Here is a 25673-nt window from a genome sequence, read left to right on the forward strand (position 1 = left end):
AAAGTGGAGTGCATAATGCAAAATACACCCCCCCCCCCCCCGCCCCCACCCCCAAAAAAACCAAACTGTAACATGATGGAAAAAGACATGATGGCAATAAAAATGGTTGATTTTGAAGGTTTTCATGAGTTAATTTACTTCATGGAGCAGAGTTTTAACATTCCTCTGAGAGCAACCAGAACCAGGCGCTACAACAAGAAGGAAGCTGAATTTGAGGCAAGACTAACAGGAGTTATCATCGCAAGAAATCTAATCACCACTGATTAGATTTCACTGATGGCAAAGAGCTAGATCACAGTTTCTGTTCACTTCTTTAACACAGAGTGGACAGTAAAGTCTGCGGTCCTGAATATCTGTCTCTTCATGTGGGATTAAATGTTTCACATTTTCTTTTAATTTTATTTTTTTTCTGTTTAGCAACCTAATATTTTGTTACATTTTGTAAACAAGTCTAAGTTTAGTAATGTAAAAAACTACTTATTCACCCAGTATTTAATATACCTGACACAAAATTAAAATAATATGTTTTGGAAAGATGGTCGGCCCATTATATACAAGAGAATACTAATTTTTAAGAAAATGGCAGTTATCAATTAATTGCTTTCGATTAATACACTAATTAATAACTTGCATCCCTAGTATGAAAATTTTATTACGATCTGGCTGCATGGCGGCGTGTTGAGGAAACTGGATAAAAAAGGCAATCCAAAGGTGGAATTGATTTTCAGCTTGCAGTGAAAATAAGCCCAAGGCAACAGAAAGTTAAACACAGAAAATAGATTGCCTTCCACAGCTTGGCTGGAATTTAGTGAAATGAGCAAAATATTGTTCTGTGCAAGAATAAGATTTTCTTTTTCTGGCTTGAAAGGTTTACGTAAAGGTCAGCATGGTGGAAATAACGAGAGGAGAATCAATGAAGCTTCAACTTGGGTTTAAATCTTACATTCATATGAAAGAAGTTCATGTCCTTCCCATTACTTTACGGTTCAGTCACTTTATATCTCTTGAATGCCACACAAATACAAACTGTTTTATTTGTAGCTTTCTCTGCGGCGGGGAAGCGTGATCAACTAAAATATTTAATTTGAAAGCTTCTTCACTCCATTCTGCTTCTTACATGTTTTTAAGGTAATAATTAAACTTGGTGTAATTTTTTATTTAGTAGTGATTTTTTGTCAGGTGTACAAATATTGGAAAGAACATCTTCTTTCCAATATTTGGAAAGACTATATTCTTTCTCCAAGTTATCTCCAAATACTGGAAGAAGTCATCTTCCTTTTGGAAAGAATATTGGAAAGAAACTGTTAAAGAATCATGTTTTTTCCCCAACAAACTGTAGAACAATTGAAGCACACACATTGCTCCAGTATTTTACTATGCATTGTAATCTTGAAACATTTTACTCAGGATTAATGACTTGGTTTTAACAATAAGCCAAACTGTCACACAAATGGTTGAATTGAATTGTATTCATTATCCTAAAATGGTAGATTATAAATCTGTTTTTTTGTGGCATTTCATGGTCCATTTATCAGTTTTGTAGCATATTTTATTTTATAAAACTATATGATATATTTATAATGCTGCTGTACATATAATCTCATAACAAGAAAATTAATTGCTTCTCTTTGGAGCATTGATTCTCACAGTATTTCTTTTGTTGTGAAAACTTTTCTAATTATGTGCAAGTAGTTTTGGTTGCCATTAGCGCCTAATAAATTGTTGATGTTTAAGAAGTATTGCACCTTAAATTATACGTATAACATAATATGTTTAAAATTACCAGTGGATGTTATTATGAGTATGTTTCAAGCACCTCGTTCACCACTTTGGCTACATTTTGCTCTCGTCTTTAAGCAAACTGATGAAGTGCAGTCACTTGACTCTGTTGTCTTTCTTTGTCCTTTTAGAAAGGTTGGAGTCTGAGTGTCTAAGTGTATGTGAATGAAGCATGTGTGAGAGGGAGGCAATGCTCCATTAGTTGTTTCATTGGTATGAGGAAAGTCTATCTTCTGCTTCAGAACCAATGGGCTACAGCTGCAGAGTACCTCCTCTGTTTTCCCATTTTATGAGTTGAAACTCATTACAGAAGTTATTTTGAAGAGAAGATTCTGGGAAATGAGCACAAAGCTTACCTTGTCCCACTGTCTCTCTCTGTCCAGAGTGATGACTATCATGGCTGGGTTCACCAGGTAGCCATTACTGTTGAAGGAGAAATCATTGTGCTCCCATGTTACATTCAACATGTGTCTGAAGGAACAAAGCAAACAAAAGAAGATGATCAGTGACTTAAAAAAGCAGATAGATAAACATAGAGCTAAGAGTGCATTTTTAAATGTCATTCTTGTAAATGTAGGCAAGATATTAAACTTCAGCTGTAGTAGAGTTGTAAAGCATTTAATCGAAATGCTACACATCGAATAAGGATGCATTCCCACCAGCCCTGTTTGGCTTGCTTTAATCAAACTCTGGTCGGTTGTCTAGAAAGTCCACTTTATTTGGGGAGGAGTGTATCAAACTCTGAAGCGGACTAACTCTATTCTACCTACAAACCTTGGTCTTGTTCGGTTTAAGTGAACTTTATTGTGGTTCGAATGCATATGTGATCTCCGAGTAGACTGGAGGCCGCTCTAGAAGCAGGAAGCGGACTACAGCTCAGGGCATTCTGGGTAAATACAATCGAAACAAACGTGAGAGACTTGTTTTAGCGGAAGAAATGGCTTGTGGTCTTTAGCTGAAATCCTCCAACTGCTAAAATGTGACATCACTCAATTTTTGTTTATGTTTTGTGAAGATGGAAATTGCGCTCAGTGTCTTTAAGAGGTTTTTGTCATTTCCTTCAGTGGTTCTTGGTGCAGTTCCTCCACAGATGAGGAGGGGATCAGGTTGCTCAAAGGATTTGGTTGGTTTTACACAGTGCAGTGTGAAAGAAAACCACAGCAGCTAGAGATGGAACAGATGTTGCAGTTTTGGTCGCCACCAAACCGAGTCAACCGAACTCAGGTGGGAAACCTCCCTAAGATTAATCCCCATTTTCTCCCTCTAAAACATAATCTTTCCCCCCACATCTCAGTCACTACAAAGTCTATCAAACCAGACAAACCCAGTGTGGAATTTGCAGAATTTGTATGCATGGGTCTTGCGACACAATATCCTATCAATTATTATGTCCAAGCTGTCATTTGCAAATGTAATACGGCACACATTGATATTGCAGTGACAATTAGGAATTGATGTATTTTGCAGCTCTGATGTCTGTAGTTTAACTCAGACTGCAGGTTAAAAAGGAAAATAGTGTATTAAACTGGAACAGACTATCGCTTCAGCATCAAGCTGTAACTGTTTTATCAGGCAAATGGGGACATTTTTAAATCATTTAAATTCCAACCACTCAAAGCACTTTACACTTTCACACTCAGCACAGATCACTAGAAAACTTGGGGTTAAGTGTCTTTGTCCAGGGGAACACCAACATGCAACAGGAATCAAACCCACAACTTTCAGGTTGTAAAAGTCGCCATCGGATGCTGTCGGCGGCTGTTTAGATTTAATTGAAGTTTTCATTATAAGTTTTGCTCTGTAGATGAGTGCAGACTCAGATGTTTGTTATTGTCCAGGGTAAGACATTGTTTGAATTTGAATGGTTCTGATTTCAATTCTTCGTTTTGATTCTGGTTCCTAATGAGATTTTATTCAGCTGTACTATAGAGAAATTGGTCTCACGTTTTATTGCACTGCAGTTTTGGTTCTACGCAGTTTATTGTAAATTAAAGACTTTTGACTTAAGTTACTGTTCAATAACTTAAAGAAACTCAAGTTTAATTTTTAAATCAATTAGAAAGTTGTTCATCAGTATATGAGATCCGAGTAACATTTACACTTAATGATGAAATAGTTTTCATTTATTTTTCGTTTTAGAATTTTGTCTAGTAGACTTTACTTCCTCTGGCAAGATTATGGTTTATTAGTTCTGGCTTTACTGCAAATCAGGCAGGTGTCAGCCTAGTAAAAATGATCAACTGCTTCTCTATCTACAAGTTTTCCCTTCAGTTTTGGAGTTCATTTGGGACACTTTACCCATTTCTGTGTAGAAAACTCATCTCAGTTCCCTGATTGATTTAGCAGCTGCTTCTGATCCTCTTGTTACATCACTCACATCTCCTGTTGCGATAGACGTGTGGCACAGGGCTCTCACCTCACACACCACTCCAGCAGAGGCGATGAAAGCCCAGTGGGAGGAGAACAGCCCACAGCCCGGTGTGTGTGTGAACAACGTGTTTAATCTGGCAGTGTGCGATAATCTTATTAACAGGTGAGCTGAATCATTATCAAAAGATTCTCTCATCCAGAGAGCAGAAATCCAACAACAGAGGATGCTGCTCACGTTTGATCTGACTACAATGAGATGAGATCTGACGATAAAGCTAATTGAAAGTGCTTTGTTCCATTTCGCTGACCCAACTTACTCATGTTTCTGAACACGTGCCTGCTGGGTCTAAATGTGTGAACGATATTGTTTGTACTGTATCAAAGGTAGTGATTATTTTCAGTTTTTTATAAACGGTTCAAGTTTTATCTCCGAAGACTCTGTTGACCGAAGTGAAAATTGCTTTTGACGTCACAGGGAGAGAGTGATCGTCCGTAATGAAACACGAGCCTCTGATTATGGTCAATAAATGGCCCTTGATGATCATCTGTAACAGGTCATATAGACATGAGCAGACAGTACTGTCCATTCTCCCTGACTAACTTGATCTTATATGAGTCAAAAGCTGCTGCTGGGACTGTTTTTTTCTAACTATTCTCTTTGCTGATTAAAACATTTTTTCCAGCAAAATAGGATTTTCTCTGTGCTCCACGGCACAGATGGCGTCATATTGCTCTTTTGGGCATGGCTTTACTGATGGAAAGCCACACCCCTATCCACTTTCACTACCCCTCCCTCTGACTAAATTACCTCACAGTCTCCAACAGACATGCAGTGATTAGTGCTGAAGAGATGGATGACAGCGGTGCAGAGGACACCATGAAATATGCTTCACCACAACAGACGGGAAATCCTAAATCAATACAGGACTGTTGACCACTTTTTACCTGTTTGCTTCTTGTAAAGGCAGCAAAATCACTTCAGCTCCATGTAGACGACTCCTGAAGCTTTATGATTCAGCTATTCTTTGTGCTGTGCTTGCCTACCAAGATGGCACGGATCACTATGTATATTACAATGACAGTATTAGCTTTGTTTCTCATCTGTGCTTCCAACACTTGCTGTGATATTTGGCGTCTTTAGCACTTTAACTTGGAAGTGTGATCATCTGCTGCAGGGAGGCTCCATCCAGCAGCCCTGCAAAGTGTGAACCCCTGACACCTGGAGCATCTATGGTGATTCACTTTTCAACTTCTATTTTGGACGCACAGATATAATCTATTGTAGCGTGAGTGTGATCACGTTCTGAGTTTGTAAAAAATAAATAAATAAATTTGCCAGCTTTAAATGAAACTGAGTTAATACCCAGTTATTGGTTGTTAGTCAAAGGCAAAGTGTTTTAGAAACATGTAGGACAATGTACCAGTTTGCTACAAATTTGTTTATTAAGTAGTTGGTATTGTAGTGACCTCAAATATTTAGATATTTCTACTCTGCACTTTATACATCGGAGATAATAATTTTACTGTTAGAATAAAAAAATAAAAAAGGGATTTCATGCTGATTTTATTACCAGTACCGTATGCTACATTAATAGTTGAAATTGTAGGAAGTTGCCCTAAAGCACTACTCAAAAAAGACAATGAAGTCAGACGTACAGAAACCTTCAGGTTCATTACTGTCAGACATATCACTGTCCTCTTCAGAAGCTTTACATCTGCAGCTCCAGGCCAATGTAGATCACAGAAAACAACGTGGCCATGGAGGAGTACATTTCTTACCAAAAACAAAAACATTTGGCCTGAGAGCAAAATGCCTCTATGGGTTATATAAGTTGTAGACTCCTACCATATGCTGTGAGAAGACACTGAAGTCAGGAAAGTACTAGTCAGTGTCAGAATGATGTTAGATATAATTTAGTGATTAATATAATTACCTTAAATATTTAAATTACCTTAAATAATGAAACTTGTGGAAACTTCTGCTAGACAACAACCCAAAGTTAAAAAAACTCAAAGTCCTGGTTTCAGAAGCGGTTTGAGTTCAGCCAGAGTGAAACTCTTTACTTCAAATGTAATCAGAAGCCTACTATAGATTAGCTTATTTACGGTTTTACATGTATTTAAAATAAGTTAATCACCGTCATCAAACATAGCTGTGAGAGATGCTTGATTTAATCATATATTTTTAATTTAATTATATTTTTTATGCTTTCATCAAAAAAATTAGGGAACAAAATAACAAAAATAACATTTTAGTCAGGTTTTTAACATTAAATGAAATTTAATGTGGCAATAATAAACCCAAACTTTTTTATCTTGAAAATAAATTCTCACAATAAGTGATAGATGTGACAACCTCCCCCCCTTTGTATTGTATGTAAATCTTACTAACATTAAAAATACAGGGTTCAGATTAGACTTTAAGACAGTGTCTTACCTGAACAACGTGTCGTTGATGGCAGATTGTTTGACGGGGTTGTGACAGTCGCTGTGGCCCTCAGGGATGAAGCCTCTCTGCTTCCTGAAGCTCTGGACACCTTTAACCACAATGGCTACCCCATCCCGCACCCTCTTCCTCAGACTCATCCTCCAGCGGTCTGTGATGATGCTAATCAACCCCACTGGGAAGCTGTCAGGTGGCGGGATGTCTGGGTTTCCCACGGCCATGCTGGGGATAATCCAGATGTAGCCCGGTCCTATTAGTCCAACTTCGGTTGCTAATGAAAAAAGGTACTGTGCCTCTTCGTGGGAGCAGTAGACCAACAGGACCTGGGCATCAATCTGCTGCAGCAGCCTCCGGGCTCGTATGTCGTTGGTGCTGTCAGCCGACATGTCGAAGGACAACACGTCTTGCAGCTCCCACATGAAGTAGCTGGTGTCTGTGAAGGACTTGATATAATCCACGTAGGCTTCGTAACCCGGGTACAGGCTGGTTATGACCACAAAGCTGTCCCAGTTGTACTCCTCCATCACCTTGAACATGCCGTTAATCTGCTGCTCGATGGAGGAACCCAGTTGGAGGAAGTTGGAACCTTCACCCTGAAGTAAAGAAGAGAAACATGGCGTCATTTTCTTCACTTAGCTTGTTGGTCTTGTTCAAATAAATACAGTGTTATTTTATACACAGACCCTAGAATAAAATCTGGAGGACCTTTTTGAAGACAACATTCTTTAAACCTCTCGCGGTTACATACAGTATATTGGTAGGGAAGCTGACATATGTAACCGTGTAAATGGGCAGCAGGGAAAGGGGTTGTCCCATCAGACCGTCAATTCCCGAAACACACACAAAAAATTGTAATTGTAGTGCATGTGGGATTTGTGCACAATGTAAAAAATCTTGTGGAGTCCAAATGATCAAATCTCTTAAGGTTAAACCCAGACAGATCACACATTTTGAAGTGTGCAAACCATCCATTTGTTTTGGTAGCAGGTAAACTTTCTCTCGCTATTTAATCACTGAATGGCTTGTCACCAAAATACACTTAAGATCTGCTGTTGCTGTGTCAACCTTCCAGAACAATCAGGTCTTCTGGTTCTGGTTCTGGTTCTGGTCTGCTCTGCATCCTCAGAAGTAGAACCAAACATAGGGAAGCAGCATTCAGCTTTTATTCACCACAAATCTGGAACAAATTTCCAGAAAACTGCAGCTGAAAGTTCATTTAAATCACTGCTCAAAAGCCACCTGTTAGAGTTGCTTTTGATTTGTAATAACTGGAACATTGATCAACATATTTGATTATTTTTGATGATTTAGATTTTTATACTTCTATGATGTCAAGCACTGTGAACTGTCTTGTTACTGAAATCTACTATACAAATAAACTTGACATAAACCTTCATAACATTTTTCAAGCTGCAAACACCAGGCTGAACAAAGACAGATGATCAGCGCATGTTTTATCTGTCGGTTCTGAAAATGTTTTCATCTTGGAAGATGAATTGCCATCGCTCTGTTCAGAAGTAGAGATCAGACCAATAATGTGATTTCCCTACTCTTCACTATATTTTCAGTAAATCTCCTCCTACAGTGTGAACAGTCACAATTCCACTAGATCGGTTATTGTATAATCAGTGAACTTAAAATTCAGACCAAACATTTTTTTGCCTTAGAAAGTGGAGTTTTAGTCCTGGTGTTAAATCTCTAGAGTAGCCCCTCCTGACCGGTTTCCCTCCCCGGGGAGAACCCTGCCTGCCCCGAGCACCGAGTCCTCGCAGCTCAGGCGGTGGAGGGGTCAGGTGTCCCGAGACTGCTTGGCAGCCTGTGATCGTATTCTTTCCGACTCCCTGTTGTCCTTGACGGGTTTAGCTGTCTTGTGATGAATTAACGTCTCACAGTTTCAGACGACACGGCTAAATCCAGCCTCTGACTGCACCATTGTTTTTCTGTCACTGTTTCCTCACACAGCGAAGGAAATGATGGAATAAATACACCTTTCATGCACAGTGCATATTCTTTAATCCAGAAGAACTTCACTTACTCCCCTAATAAAAGCAAACTGGCAATTAAAATAATTTAATTTCTTTGGCAGCTACTTCATTTTTCATTTCAGTAAATCAGCCCAGAGCTCATATATTTTCCTTAAAATGGTTGCTCTTTCTGTGTTCGTCCATTGGACACTCAGTTATCAGCGCATTTAGTGGGAGCTGGTTCTGCCTGGTGTACCCACTGTGGACAGAGATGGATGAGGCGAACGTTTACGTTTGGTGCAGAGATTTCATGCAGGTTTGTACAACCTGAGAAATCCACTCCTCCTGCTGCAGGTCTGTCAGTGCTACAGCCTCAATCAGCCTGTTCCCTCACTGACAGGTGCTGGGCTGTCTGGTAGTGTCTACGAGGATGTCTGGTTTTGTTTTTCTTAGTAATTCCTTCATGCTCCCTTGCACATGGAGCCACAAAGTACCTTTAACTCCTCAGACCTGGACAGCTCAATTAGCAGAGGGCAGACAGATGGCTCGGTCCAAATGAGCCCGGGGCATTACCGCAGGCACTGCTGCAGCTCAAAGCCCCAAGTCACGACTGTCTTGTCAGAGTGCAGAGCGCCGGCCGAGGAATCAAAGGATGCAAGGAATCATTTACAGAAAATGGAAATTTAATTCTCCGCCAGGGATGCTGGCTCGATGGGAATGCAAATTTTAAGAGTTAGATAGACTTGAAATGAACAAATTGTATGACATTTCTGTTTGGTAAAAAAAAGTCTAAATATCCCCTGTTGAAAATGATATTTGACGGGGGATATTTATACTCCCTTTCACTAGATCCTACGAATGCTAATATTAGGCATTTGATGGGATATATTTATCAGGAAAATATGCATGTGAAAACTAGCTTTCCCCTTTTAAAATAAAATAACCTTGTATGGGTGCTGCTCATAAAAACATTGCACTTTTTGTTTATATTGTAACATAACCACATGCTGGGAGTATACAGCAGACTGCTTCATGGAAATTCATGTGCAGGACATAATACATGTTTTATTTTGGAAACAATTTTATTATCTCTATTTAAAATCTTACTGTATCTCAAGCTCTATTTCTCCAACTCGTGTTTTATGCTGCGGCGCTGCATGAGGTTTAAACCAATTTAATGCTAAGTAATTACATAGTTTTTACCTTTCCCAGTATGTCTCAATACTGTAGATGTGATCTTTATCTGACTTGCATACATTTTTTCCCCTTGCATCTAAATTATTAGTCTGATTAACAACATAAGTTCTATTGAGCAGAAATTTCCTGCTATTTCTCCTTAGTTGGGTAAAATAAATAATAAATTTGCCAGCTTTCAACTGGACGTTTTTCCACTTAGAAGACATTCAGCCCTGCTGTCTGAAAGTGCCTGCTATCAAACATAATGCAATCAATAATGAAAAACCTTCAAGCAGGAATTAAGGAAGTGAAATATTACACATTCATAGTTCCAAAGATGAATTTAACTATAACAACATAGAGTTATGTTTGTTCACAAACATTTACACCTGATGTTTGCTTTCATGTTTGAACATAAAACAATGTTTCAAAGCCAATCCCACAGTCACACCCACACACACACGGCCCTTCATGGAGAGAGTGACTTCTGGCGACGTCTCCTGGTTGTGACATATGTGTGCCTCCGCCACGCAGCAGGAAGTGCCCTGGCAACAACTTCCTGTGCTGCTGACGTCACACAGATCCTGGACAATGACAGACTATCCTGGCATTTCTCACGAAACGTTAGATTTTCTCTCCATTTATCAATAATCAAATTAAAATTGATGAACTATAAAGTTACAGACAGAAACCTCCTAAGCTCCAGAAACTCTGCACTGACCTTCACAATAAGACTTTCATTTTTAGTATTTGTGACATTAAAGGTGGCTAAATCTTTTTTAATGTCCTCTAAAATGAAGCACTCAAACACTTCCAACCTCTGTTCACATCCCAGTCTTTCACATTTCAGTGCCTGCAGAATGAAGCTGGACTTCATGCATGTCCACTGACCGCCAACACTGCTCCTCGCTCCCTGTTGGCTGCTGCTTATCAGTGTTTTAACACTGTTGCCTTTAGTTGAGATAAGTCTGGCTGCAACAGTGCAGTCAGTTTTAAAATGCAGGATGTGGCAGCGGAGAGAAGTGAGTTCAAAAAGTAGAAAAGACAGACAGATAAAAAAAGAACTGCTCTAGTTTAGAGAACCGCCTCAGGCTCTTGTTCTTGCAAGACTTACATTTTGTTCTCTTATTACACTCTGGTTCACAGGATGGGATGTGTCAGTCTGCAGAAAGGATCCTTTAAAGAATGCTTTGAAGTTCAAGCTAATTTTTAATGATTGGAGGAAAATTGTTCATATATATATATATATATATATAGCACAGAATATATATATATATATATATATATATATATATATATATATATATATATATGCAGTACCTGCACTTTTGACTGCTAAATTACATTTGAAGCACACCAAATGTCTGTTTCCCAATCACATTAGCCCTGGCCCATTTTATGACAACCCTACTGGCAAAATCAAAGCTTTCTCTTCCACCTTAAGTTGACGTGTAGCCGTCTGGTTGTTTTAACCTCTAAGACCAACAGCCTATAATCTAATGTTACAGAACAAAGTAAAATGGCTTAAGAAAGGGAATCTGATCAGCCTGTAATATCCACCCGTCACTTTCCAAGATCAGAATTTACTTCTAGTGATGCATTTAAAAGTGAGTGAGCTTCATTGGTTTAACGGCTTCTGACAGCGTCACATAATTCAACTGTGATATGAAGATAAAAGCTGTCAGATATATATGGTAAGATGAAGAGGGCAATTTTATTTTTCTCTGAAATGTGCAGTGGAGTTGATATCAAGCTAAGCACACCTAAAACCCCAATATAATTACCTTCATACTGATGTTTATTTTTTTTACATTCACATATTGATGCTTTGTACTTAAAACAGCCACTGCAACTGCAGGATATTTACAGTACTATTGAACATCTGTGCTTTATGTTGTAGTTAAAATCTGTTTAACACTCTGAACAGCTGTTGAAACTACAGTTCACCCAGAAAGTATTCAAGCACCTCATTTTTTCAGCATTTTATGTTACAACTTTATTTCAAAATGTAGTAAATGACACTCCTTTGTCAAACGTCTTTACAGAAATACCTTGTTATGACAATTTCTCATTTACATCAGTATTCACAACCTTTTCTTGACACTTTGTTGATCCACCTTCGGCAGCAGTTCCAGCCTCAGGTCTCGTTGAATCTGATGCCATTAGCTCAGCTCACTAATCTTTAGGCAGTTTGGCCAACAGTTCTTCTCTGCTGTTCTTCTCAAACTCCATCAGATTGGATGAAGGCGTCCATCAGTCATTTTCAGATCTCTCCAGAGTTGTTCAAACAGATTCAAGTCTCTGGTTTGGCCCATCTGGATCCTTCTCCAGATTTGTACCTTGAGACAATCTTGTCTTTGAAATCTACAGACAATTACTTTGATTTCATTCTTGGTATTTGACCTCTGACCTGCACTGTCGACTGTGGGACCTAATATAGACAGGTAGGTGCTATCCAAATCAAGTCCAATCAACTGAATTCACCAGAACTGGACTAAATCTAGACTTGGCTACCATGAACACCAGGATTTCTTTCAGTGTCAATCTGTAGGATGTTCTTGATTAGTGGAATTTAAACTGTTAACTTGCTTTCTGCAATACATGTTTTATTTACACATTTTATTTAGTATTTCATTCATTTTATTGTTGAACTGACAGTTCTTGATTTGGTAACTGGTACTAATTGTAACACAGTAAAACAGTCATCTCCCTGTGTTGTTAAAGGTCAGTGATAATAACCTGATCCTTGCTGCCTGTTGTGTAGATGTAGTGAATATAGAGTGAATGATTACCCAGCACCTCACAAAATTAGGAACGGATCTGGTGAGGCATGTCAGTCTGGAAGCTGGTGCCACAGCGGGGGTGAGGAGATTACGTTCGCTTTCCAACAGGGACACTCCACATTAATAACAGGTTCAATACTTTTCTGACAGGCAGCTTTAATGCCTTCACTAGACGGCATATATTAACAGCTTGATATTCTTTTACTGTCTAATTACCAGTAAAGAGCAGTGATTTATTTCAACACCTACCATCTTATTTCTTATTACACGTGTTTATTCTGCAAGTGATTATGATTGATTTGCTCTGCCTGCATTTGAGTTAGAATTGCTTCAGTGTAAATGAGCAGCAGGAGACATTAACTGATGAGTAAAACCTCTTTCATTACCTTGGAGGAGCATGCTGATGGCTACATCACACAGCAGCTCTGCTAAAATGGCTGCAGCTGATGAGGGAGATGTTTGAAAACCCGTGAATTATGGAAATCATAAAGATCTTACTGGTGTTTACTTGTTTCTAATTAAACAAATGAAGGGTAAACACTAACACTACAGGAAGCGAGGGTTTGAAATGATTTGATTATGATAAACTGAAACATAAATTTTTTGACTAAAAATGAAATAAACTTGTATGTTTTTCACTGAGAAATGTTCACTGAGAGGAGAGCGCTTCCACCTGAACCTTTCATCCAGACTGCTGAATGTTCGTTTTTGACTTGAGGAAACTCACCTCCTGTTTGCAAACCCCATTAATGCAGATTAACTGCAAAGTCATCTCAGTGCTCTATACAGGACAACATGTCTCTCCCACTTAGAAGCAACTTCTCTCTCTCTCTTTGTGGCATATGCTGTGAAGGGCAGATTATGGGGAGAAAAACAGAAACTAAAAAAGGGATTTGGTTCAAATGGGTGTGGATTACAACTCTCACTGAGTTTCTGGAGGAAAAATCCCCCTCAGGGCTGAGCTGTCTGGATACAGGCTGTTTAAATGCATTCAGTTTGGAAATAAACATGCACTATTAAGTCCATTTTATCTAAAATCAGGTGATTAAAAATAATGAGATACTAAAAAAAAGAACAAAATACTTTCTCTGAATCTGATATTATCTACTAATTTCACTTTTAGCTAACAAGTGGATTAAATTTCATATTACTTTTTAATATTAAGACTTATCAGTTGAGTTTATTTGTACAGCTGATTTCAGCAACACCGTTTATATTGCTTTAAATTGTTAAAACATAAAGATTTATAAATTCATGTCAAGCAGCAAAACAATTAATTGAAATAAGTAAAGAAATTAAACATTCAATATTTAAAAAAAATAAATTTTTAGGGTTAGGCCGACATTCTTTTAAATTTATTACCACAAAACCATGGGTGCTGAAAATTTTAATTTTTGGAGAATTTTAATTCCTTAATAAAGTTAAACAAAGTTTTCCCACCTGGTTAAATAAACATAAAAAAAAACATTGGTTCTGTGACAAATTAGCCTGGTAAAAACCAGCCACTTGTCTTACGCTTTGCTTCATACGGAGCGTCTGGACCCTCAGATATGGAGAGACTATTGATTACTCAAGGGTTGGATCTGTGTTTAGCCAGTCGCTTGCATTTTGCTTTGACGTATATAAACGCGAAACCTAAACATTTCTCAGTTAATCTCTAATTGCTCAGTATTTGGATTTGTGAATGGCATCCTTTACTTCCTCTGTTGCCAAACTACAACCATAGATAGGTTGCAATTCAAAAACAACCCAGAAATTCAAAGTCATTGTTCACAACGTCTGTTCACTGATTGGCCAGGATGAAATGCATCCTGAGAAATTGAGCTCACTGGGACAAATCCCAGATGGAGTACTGAAAAGAAAACAGCAGGATGAAAACAAACCTCCACGTAATCTAAAAGTAGAAATTATTTTTACCACCCAGTTTGGCTCCTTTGTTATAAACAATAGATTGGTCTGACAGATATTCAGAAAACAACCAATACCTGAAACTTTGAGATCAATAATCTGCCCATACAAAGTGGGTTTGATGGCTGATTACCAGAGCACAAATGATCAACCACTATATGGCAACAGCAGCTAAACAGAAGTGAAGCCCTTTAACCTGACTTGGCATTATATTAGAGCCAGGACCGCTTACAGACAGATGTTGTCGGTTAAAAGTAGATGCAGCTCGGTGTGCTGGAAATTAGATAAACAATCAACATTTAAAGCGAAATAAGCCGTAAGGTCAGACACAGCCTAGCAGACGGCTGCACAAAGATCAGAATAAAAGCTGCTTTACAGAGAAGCTGGATTCCTTTTTATGGACAGGATAAACAAGTTCATCATTTGACCCGGTTGTCTTTTAAAAGTTCTTTATAAAACTGAAGACCAACTCTGCTCCTTGTTTATCAGCTTAGCTGCTCTGCTTAAAGCCAAGTTTCAGTTGTGAAGCCTCCAGCCGTCTCCTGAGTCTCCTGACTTCTTTTGTCAAGATTATCAGACAAACTGCAGATGAAAATGGATCAAAACGAGCTAAAATCTCTCTCCTCCAGTGTAACTCTTGTAAACTCCCTTATTCAGAAGGTTTTAAGCGTCCTGGAAAGCTTAGGGGTGACTAAACGTCCAGCCAGTTATACAAAGTAGTCTAAAGATTTCTTTGGAAGTTTAGATCGATCATAGTGATGTATGCATATCTTATGGTGCATCAATGTTGATTATTTTCACTCTCAAAATTGATATTTCCTCCAACCGTGTCCTATTCTATAACATGACATCCACTGTTTCCTAAATCTTTTAAGATCATCAGTTTGAACAAGCATTTCCCATGGCATTACATTCCTCTGCCAGCCTGTCCTTCTGTACACATCTGTAGTAGACAACCAGGAGAAAGCCATTTTGAAAGGATTACTGTCTGTCCCTGTGGCTGATCCCTTTGTGCAGAGTGTTTATGCCTCCTTGATGGATCACTGCTGCTACACCTCCCAGCTTCAAACCAAACAAAGTTTAAACACTCAGATGTGTCACAAGCTTGTCTTGAGCCCTCTACCACGACTCCCTTCTCACAATATACGGAGCTGAGCTGATTTCAAACTCCACATTGATCATAATGTCAAAGGTTAGATTAAATATGAGAGATATCTGTTTCCGGTTCCATTTTCTGATTTCTATTAATGCATTTATCTGCAGACTGAGATTGTTTATGATTCATTATAAAAATAATGGAGTCTAATGTCAGCTATTTCAGCACATTTGCTGTCCATATGGAAATAATGATGTTTGATGACATACATCATTAGTTTTCAGGGAAAAGGTTTCCTTTCTGCTTTTGGGAGTGTAATTACAGTACAGTAGGCGTTAGACTGTTTGGAGTGATTGACTAATATATTACAAAAGACAGAACCTGAACATCAGGTTCTAACTGAAATGTACCCATAAGTAAAAAGGTTCTGTTGAACTGAAACACAAAGTAATTTACAGTTTATAGAGTAATTAATTATATAGAACATAGTCATTATTTAAGAATATAGTGATATTAGCAGAAAGATGTAATTTGATCAGAAAACATATCTTAAAATTATGAGAAAAGTCATTTCAATGAGAAACATAGACAGTCATGAAGTTCTGACTTGATCAGCTCAGTCTGTTTCTTCTCAACATACACAGTTGTAATGAGAAATAACTGGCAGTAGGGCCATTTCAAAGTCCTGCTACTGATAATAATTTGATGCTGATGTGTTAAAGAATAAGTATTTTTTAAGTATTAGGGATTATACACTGCTAAAAAAATAAAGGGAACACTCAAATAACACATCCTAGATCTGAATGAAAGAAATATTCTCATTGAATACTTTGTTCTGTACAAAGTTGAATGTGCTGACAACAAAATCACACAAAAATCATCAATGGAAATCAAATTTATTAACCAATGGAGGCCTGGATTTGGAGCCACACACAAAATTAAAGTGAAATAACACTACACGCTGATCCAACTTTAATGTAATGTCCTTAAAACAAGTCAAAATGAGGCTCAGTATTGTGTGTGGCCTCCACGTGCCTGTATGACCTCCCTACAATGCCTGGGCATGCTCCTGATGAGGTGGCGGATGGTCTCCTGAGGGATCTCCTCCCAGACCTGGACTAAAGCATCCACCAACTCCTGGACAGTCTGTGGTGCAACGTGACGTTGGTGGATGGAGCGAGACATGATGTCCCAGACGTGCTCAATCGGATTCAGGTCTGGGGAACGGGCTGGCCAGTCCATAGCTTCAATGCCTTCATCTCGCAGGAGCTGCTGACACACTCCAGCCACATGAGGTCTAGCATTGTCCTGCATTAGGAGGAACCCAGGGCCAACCGCACCAGCATATGGTCTCACAAGGGGTCTGAGGATCTCATCTCGGTACCTAATGGCAGTCAGGCTACCTCTGGTGAGCACATGGAGGGCTGTGCGGCCCTCCAAAGAAATGCCACCCCACACCATTACTGACCCACTGCCAAACCGGTCATGCTGAAGGATGTTGCAGGCAGCAGACCGCTCTCCACGGCGTCTCCTGACTCTGTCACGTCTGTCACATGTGCTCAGTGTGAACCTGCTTTCATTTGTGAAGAGCACAAGGCGCCAGTGGCGAATTTGCCAATCCTGGTGTTCTCTGGCAAATGCCAAGCGTCCTGCACGGTGTTGGGCTGTGAGCACAACCCCCATCTGTGGACGTCGGGCCCTCATACCATCCTCATGGAGTCGGTTTCTAACCGTTTGTGCAGACACATGCACATTTGTGGCCTGCTGGAGGTCATTTTGCAGGGCTCTGGCAGTGCTCCTCCTGTTCCTTCTTGCACAAAGGCGGAGGTAGCGGTCCTGCTGCTGGGTTGTTGCCCTCCTACGGCCTCCTCCACGTCTCCTGGTGTACTGGCCTGTCTCCTGGTAGCGCCTCCAGCCTCTGGACACTACGCTGACAGACACAGCAAACCTTCTTGCCACAGCTCGCATTGATGTGCCATCCTGGATGAGCTGCACTACCTGAGCCACTTGTGTGGGTTGTGGAGTCCGTCTCATGCTACCACGAGTGTGAAAGCACCACCAACATTCAAAACTGACCAAAACATCAGCCAGACAGCATAGGTACTGAGAAGTGGTCTGTGGTCCCAACTGCAGAACCACTCCTTTATTGAGTGTGTCTTGCTAATTGCCAATAATTTCCACCTGCTGTTGTGTCAATGAAATTGATTGTCAATCAGTGTTGCTTCCTAAGTGGACAGTTTGATTTCACAGAAGTTTGATTTACTTGGAGTTATATTGTGTTGTTTAAGTGTTCCCTTTATTTTTTTGAGCAGTGTATAAAAGATACTATTAAAATGTTTTGCTGTTTTTCACATTCGTCTTCTTCTAATATTACAGCTTTATGCTGGTAATAATAGAACATTATTCTCATAATTAAAGAAAAAGACTTAGCTTGCCCCTAATACTCTATTGTTGAGTTGAGTTGAATTCAAAGTCCAAATAAATAGAAGCTGATGGTCGCTCATGTCAGTCAACCCATTGGTAAAAAAAAGTTCAGATTTTTTAAGAATTAGTCTTCAAAAACCAAAAAGTTAATTAACAGATTAAATCAACTTACCGGTCAACCCTAAGAACTAACGCTGTTGAAGCATTTATGCTAATTGCTGTTTTTAGCAATGGAGGGAGACATGCCAAGAAAAAGTGCTTAGACAGAAACAACAGAAACCTCAAAAGTGAGGAGACATTTTAAAACAGCAACTCCGCACATTGCATGCAACCCCAAATGGGTCTTCATTGGTCCCATCCCTTCCTTAAATTTGACCCTGACTGACCTTGTATGGCAGGACCACTGCAGAGCCACCGCTGATACCCACAATGGGCACAGCTGTCTGTGTGGAGATGAAGTCCAGAATCTGTGCCACAGCCTCAGAGCCAACATTGTCCTCAAACACCACGCCGTGGACCCGGTTAGTTGACAGGGTGTCGCAGATCCGGGTGAGCAGAGCGCGTGGGTTAGTGTTGTTGACCAGCACAGTGATGGGGTTCACCTCCAGCGGCAGGTCCATGAAGTTTTCCCGGCTCAAACGGCCCTTTATCTCCGTCTGGTAGGCCGGGCCGCTGAACACCACCGCTACGTTCACGGAGGGCACGGGGAACCCGAAGGGCCGACCCAAAGAGGAGGGGGTTGTGCAGAACAGCAGCAGCAACAGCGGCAGCGGTGGCGGCCACCACAGGGAGTCACTCCAACTGCCCAGACGAAGGCCCATCTCCGTCACCTACTGCCTGTAGAACGGGTTGGAGTAGAGAGAGGGGATCAAAAGAGGGTTGATAGAGTAGATCATTTAAAAATATATAAATAAATGCCAATATTTCTTCACTTTGATCAACGAGACTGCCTTTTATTTTGGGAAACAACATTTTGGCTTTGTTTTGGTCCTCGTTCTACTCGGAAATGTCCATTAACGAGGCCCAGAGTGATACTTTCAGACTACATCCACATACAAGAGGGAGCTTTGGCCGGGCTGTGGCGTCTCAGGCCGGCAGCTGCCACCCTGCTGTTGCTGCATTCAGCCTGCCAACCCAACAGATGGCATCCAGTGTTTAATGCAACAAATGGAGAACAAGGGGATTTAGAGTATTTCTCGTGACAGTACTTTTGATGCTGTTACTTAGTTTCATCAGCAGTTCCAGGCTTAATCACATAAAGGTTGTAATGCATGCTGTTCACTATCCTGATTAATGAGATGTCTTGTGTTATGACGGATTTTTGGAGGCACTTTTCTGCTTTTCTTATGAGTTTTAAAATTAGGATTTATACTTTTTGAGCAACTTGTATTTACATTAAAAGCTTGCAGCGAGTGGTTTATATTGTAGCCAGACAGCAGTTTGTGTTGAGCTCTCAGACAGCACTGGGCTCTTTGTCAAATCTGTCACAGAAACGTTTGTGGCTCTTAGGGAGAGCTCTTCAATGGTCCCTTGTCACAGGACTCTGATCCACCATGTGATGGAATCCCATTGGGGTGAATATATTGTAATCCCTTGGTAATCCCTGCCAGGCGTCATGGCTTGCAGCTTGATTATAGTGTAGAAACTTATCGAGATCCGCCTGCTGCACAAAGTAAACTGTTGTTTAGTTCTGCTGCTATACCTGTTCCTACATTGCCTTTTAGCTATCTCACATCTGGAATACAAATAAAACAGCTTTAAAGGCATGTGATGCTTCTATGCAGACGCTTCTTTATAAATGTCTTAACTTTTATTATGCACACACAGAGAGGACACTGCAGATTTATAAAACCTAGCACAAGAACAAATGGGCTGAATATTTTTCAGCAGATATAACAAGCACAAAAACTCACAGAAACCAATCAAATCCCAGAAGCAACGGTTTGAATGTAGTCTGATCCATGCAGATCTTTGAGGCGTATGTAAATGATTCTATATGCAAGGAACTGGCAGATCTAGAGGACGCAAGTGGTGGCAGTAAGAATGAGCTAACATGATTTAGGGCTGAGGAATAAAATCAAATTTTGAATGCATCGAGGTGAAGAAATGGATGGTTCTGAATCGATTTACAAATGACAATCTTGATTATCTTGACGCTAATTGATAACCTAATTGTGAAGAATATACAGAGAGGAACTCTGAATCACACAAGTGTAGCACCTGGACAGTTTATTAGGACATGAGCGACTGCATCCTCTGCACTAAAGGACACGTTCCTTGGACGAGAGTTGTACATGAAATAAGCAAGAAATATTTTCAAACATGACAAACTTGAGAAAGCATAATTATTTTTCCCATGAACTTGTTTTGTCTTGCTGTGGTTCATGTGGTTCAGTATTTCTGTGGAGGATCTCAGAGGTGGGATGGCGGCTCCATATCCCCAAAACCCAGCATGGTTGCAGAACCTCTCTGGTATCAGTTGGAATGAGCTTAGTAATTAGTTTTACCTTTTCTGAGTCAACAGAAATCTGTAGCATCAATGACTTGATGGGCTTCTGGTTCTGTTTTTTTTCCCTTTACCACCAGATTGAACCGTAAAATATTAGTAATAACCTTTACCTCACCAGATAAAAAACCTGGAGATATAAACTCTCTTTTTCAAGACAGACCAGGCAAGAATAGCAGCACCATTTACAAATATCAACAATAGGGCTACAGCTAATGATTATTTTAGTAATTGAGCATTCTGTTGATTATTCTGGCAAATAATCTTGTAATCGGACAATAAAGGTTCTGTAGAAACTACTTGAGCTTATTTATGAGTAATGCAAATATACAAAAAATAACATTAAATCATCCTAATGCAATCCTAAAGCATTACCAACAGCCATTACCAATCTGCATGATGAACTTTACTCTATTCATAGAAACTAAAAACAAACATTAGCTATAAATAACTTACATTTCCTCCTAACTGCCCTCAGCCACACAGAGTTGTTTCTATGTCACACTAAATCTAAAAATAAAGTGTGACAGATTACGTCTCAGGGGTTTTTGTATAAATAAAATCCAAATAAAAATGGATTACAGTTTATAAGTTGTTTTTTCTTTCTGCTTCAGTGCCAGTTAAAGTACAGCAGTGTCAAACAAAACAAGCTTATTTAGCTGACAGGTGTTTTTTCCTCCATATCACTCCATGCCAAGTGTAGGATGGACAAGTTAAGCACTGAATGGGAATGCATATTCTGTTTCATCTCAAAGTAGTCATAAGATGGTGGACAAACCAAGTTTTGTTCCTGTTATATACTAGTGTTTAATTGAACAGAAACAGGCTTACAAATTAACTAACATAGCTTCATTTAGCATCATTCTGAGTAAACTGGAGCTGTTTTGCAAAGAAGAATGAACAAAAGTTGAAACTGCTGCACACTAGAGCTGGTAGAAACACATCACACATTCATAGGGCTGAATACATTTTGATTTACACATTTCAGATTTGAAAAATAATATAAATACTGTTCCTACTTTATGTTGTTCTAGCACAAAAAATCTTAATGATATTGGAGATTTTTGGATGTAAAAAGATAAGATGCCTTTGCTCATACAGGTCTGCTGGTGTTGGATCCGTTTAGAATAAGACAAGATTACTGAGATCTGTTTGTTCCAGAGACATAAAGTACACGGTTTGTCTGTCCCGTATGTTTACTACACCGTCTGCTTGGCTCTCGGTTCTTGTTGTTGATCATGTAGTTAGCAGCAGAAACAGGAGACAGGTTGTTGCTGCCGTCACAACGCTGGTCCAACCTGGATTCACTGTGAGTCATTGTGTTCTTGCTGACGCAAGCTGTGGAACACACTACCTCCCAAACCCTCATTTACACACACTTACTTTATTAGAAGCTTTGACTCAGCTTGTGTTATTAGTTACTATTATAAGTATTGGCTTATGATATGAATACAGTAACATTTAGTAATAATTAAAAAATCACTTGTTTATCTAATGCCATGGTAATTTAGTTCAGGCAAATAAGTAAATTATTTTTTTTTTATAAATTGTGATTTAATGAGCTAAAGCTAAGAACACATTTTGTAGTTGGTTGCATTTATTTATTTCTCTGAAATGTTTTCATTTCTTTTCTCAGTGATAAAGAAGACAAATACATTTTCACTTGTCTCATATCACAAATTTTAACTCTAATTTGAATGAATTTATGTTAATTTTTCATTTCCTACTTCTGCAATATGTATTTTCCATCAAAAGCGGTGAGCCAGAAATGCACAAATTTTATGTCGGTTTCTAACTAAAATGTGTTTAAACTCCATACCAGTACAAAGAGAAATCCCTAATTTTCTATACTGCTGATTTTTCAGGGCAAAAGATAAAATAAATCTAACCATTTTATATGTTATTGTCAGAACGAGCAAACTGCAGGCAATTCAGCCACCACTGAGTAAAAACATTAACTGAAGTGTTGGTTTCCTCTGTAGCATTATAGCAGTTGTGATTGACGTGATCAATATCAATCGAAAATACGATAGAAAGTTAAATATTTTCACTGAGCTCTTATCTAGAACCGTACGGCATTCTGGGTTATGTAGGCAGAGAGAAATGAGTCAGGAAGGGTTGCTGGATCACAAAGATTGCCCTCTAAATGTTGTCCGTTCCACCAGGTCATAATGTTATGCCTAATGGAGGGCTACATTTTATTGGGTTTCATGTTTTATACAAAGTGGACAGTTATTTGTGTTTTTAGTAAAGTAACTGTTAAAGGTGGTAGTTGTTTAGTTACCTGTCAGCCAGTGAAAATAACCAGGAAGATTAGCAGCTGCTTCTTGCCAACAGTCTGCTCTCTGTCTCAGACTCTGACTAATGAACATTGAAGATGTGCTTAACCCCCTCTAGTGGGAGACACACAGAGGAAGCAGCCTCTTCACAGAAGGAGCTCCCAGAGTTTTATCATGAATTATTTACCAATATTTTCCCCACTGACATCTGGACACTTTGATAACTCCAGCAGGTGAATAATAACTTTCAGCTCAGATAAATTGAAATCTTTTGATCTACAGAATTTGGTACACATTTTGGCATTGAATATTGCATGTTTTACAACCCGCCATCAAAAGAAACCATCTTTTTCTTCCTCAGCCCATACCCCCATATCTTCGTCTTCCAGTATTTTTTATCTTTTCTGTAAATCGCTAAATTAAGCTGCATCTCTTCTAACGGTGTGACTTTTACTAGATGAGGTATGACCTGTCATTTATTAGTCACTGCTGTCATTCTCCTCGTGACGCCTGCGGCTCATTAGCGAGTCCCTGCAGTGGTAAAAACATCTGGCTCAGAGGTGTGGTCTCATCTGCGCAGTGTTTAATGCCTGGCTTTGTATTCTGGGCATGAAGCCTGTGGCCGCACCTGTCCCATCCCGCTGTCACGTGAGCAGATTCAGCCATGCATCTGCAGCCTGTTAGGGCTGCGGTTCACATGCTGACAGAGTCATCCTCAGTGTCGTTATCAGTAAAGCTGCAGATCGGTCAGAGAGTCCACAGAGGCCGAGGTCACTCCACAATCAATCTGCTACTGCCACGTCGCGACCTTTAGAAATCTGATTGAGAAATATGAGTTTTCTATAACTTAATCAGCCTCTTACTCGATTTTTATTGCTGGAGTTAAGTTAGCCAAGTTATGAGAACAGTGAATTCATCATTTCTCTTTAAATGCTAAAATCACTTGAATTTCCTTACAATATGTCTCTAATAATTAGTCATTTTTAAAACCAAGAACAAGTACTTCTATTTAAGTACTTGCCGACAGATCTGTCATGATAACAAAGTTTACCGGATGATAAATTGTCCCATAAGTTACTGTGATAAACGATAATATTGTTGTTTTGAGATTTCTTTAAACAATATTGTCCTTCAAAAAAGAAGTTAGTTGAGACCAAAGCACCAGACAGAAGAATTATCATCCAGTTCTTGGTAGAAAGAGAAAAATGATAAATTATGCCAATGGAAATGATTGAGCTTATTTAAATTTATTATGCAAGTAATTGATTTGATTATTGTGACAGGCCTTCTTGCCAATGCCAATTGCCAATAAGAGTTTTTATTTATCTATAATTTAGTTGTGTCTTTTATATTAAAGGTTTCACACATCTCACACTTGATTTCAAATATTTCATTAATGTGGAATAATCCAGTTCAGGTTTGAAGTGTTAAGTATTTAACTTTTTAAACTAGAGCAGATTAAAGATGCTTAAGGGAGTGAAAAATTAAGTGGAAACAGCCGTTAGCCATTTCCCAACTTCAGCTCCATGATAATTTGTCTCTAACGTTGTTACAGACAAACTGACCATGGTGGCGGCTAGAAATCTCATACTTTGACTCTAACACACCAAAGAAACATCAAAATCCCACATTATCAACATCGGATGATAGCTGGTCATCAAGAGCAAAGTATTGGGTAAGAAATTCAGTGATTTTGGGTATCTTTTCCCATTTCATGGTCTCCAAACAGCCCTCCTCTGATCTGCTTCATGCTTAAATCATACATAGAGCCAGTTCTTTCCTGCACGTTAACTTTCAAAAATTCAGTTGGTATCGCAACTTGATTTTTGACGCCATCACGTTAGCTGGTTGTGAAGCCTTTTTGATTTTAAAAAACATTTTTAAGCGTCAATCTCTATCCATCCATCCATCCATCCATTTTGTGTTAAAGCCATGAAGTAATGAGTCAGAAACTCACTGCAAGAGTGGTGTGTGCGTGTGTGTGTGTTTCTAGCCTTAAATCTCCACTTCAGCTTGCTGCACAGACCCGCTGTAATTGCTACATCACATACTTGAGCCGCAGCATTGGTTTACCCCTGCAGAAGTCAGCTGATGGGCTGCAACTTCATTATTTGGTGGTCAGGGGGCATAAAATTGAATTTAACAAAATACATGGAGACATCAAAAAGTCCTGCCTTTAGTTGTTGTATTTTGGTAGCGATTGACCCAAAGAGGGAAAACCACCAAAGGTTATTGTTAAAGAAGCTTGCTGTTCATATTGTTACCTGTGATAGTAAATGGATAACTAAAACCTTGTGAATCAAAGTTCTTTTAAAGGACTCTGGGAGATTTGCAGAGTATGAACCCAATCAGTTCTTGACTTTTGGTCAGTAGCCTAAAATCTTCTTCAGAGAAAAGTGAATTGTAGCTTAATTTTGGAAATCCAAAGTCCTGGAGTCTGGAGGAATTGGGGAGAGGCACAGAATCCAACGAGCAACGTTTACAGAACGTCATGCTTCCCTCTGCTGATTAACTTTATGGAAATATTGATTTCATTTTCCAGTAGGACCTGGCACCGGCCCTTCCAGCGAGTAGGACCAGTACCTGCTTTAATGACCACTTTATTTACCAATGTGCTTGATTGGCCAGCTGACTGGCCCGACTTGAACCTCATGGAAAATCTATGCAGGATTGATGAGACAAAGATGAGAGACCCGAGCTGGTCATTGATATGAACTACAGGCTTTTAAAGACCGGTGGGAATCTTTGGGAACTTTACAATTTGATTTGAATACAGTTCAGAAAATTATAACTAGGTCTGTAATAATTCATTGAATGATTTGAGTACCTCAATTTTTAAAATTCCTTTTGGCAAATTATCTGACTTGAGGCTTCGTTAAATTATGTTTTACTATTTAAAACAAGTTCCAGCTGGATGACTAAATCTGTTGTGCAACACTCAC

The 25673-nt window shown here is 39.2% G+C and overlaps 1 protein-coding gene across 1 annotated transcript in view; it reads right to left on the reverse strand.

Annotated features, from left to right (window-relative positions):
- LOC102238048 (glutamate receptor ionotropic, NMDA 2C-like) overlaps positions 1–25673 on the reverse strand; it is a 52514-nt gene that overhangs the window by 16612 nt on the left and 10229 nt on the right. Inside the window, exons 2-4 of the mRNA XM_005803188.2 lie at positions 18333–18783; positions 6587–7188; positions 2136–2250 (exon numbers count right to left, since the gene is read on the reverse strand). Coding sequence (XP_005803245.1) covers positions 2136–2250; positions 6587–7188; positions 18333–18767 — 1152 coding nt within the window. The 5' untranslated portion in view covers positions 18768–18783. The remainder of the gene's footprint in view (positions 1–2135; positions 2251–6586; positions 7189–18332; positions 18784–25673) is intronic.

The sequence above is a fragment of the Xiphophorus maculatus genome, chromosome 16 (genome assembly GCF_002775205.1).
Source record: "Xiphophorus maculatus strain JP 163 A chromosome 16, X_maculatus-5.0-male, whole genome shotgun sequence".
In the NCBI taxonomy this organism is placed as follows: Eukaryota; Metazoa; Chordata; class Actinopteri; order Cyprinodontiformes; family Poeciliidae; genus Xiphophorus; species Xiphophorus maculatus.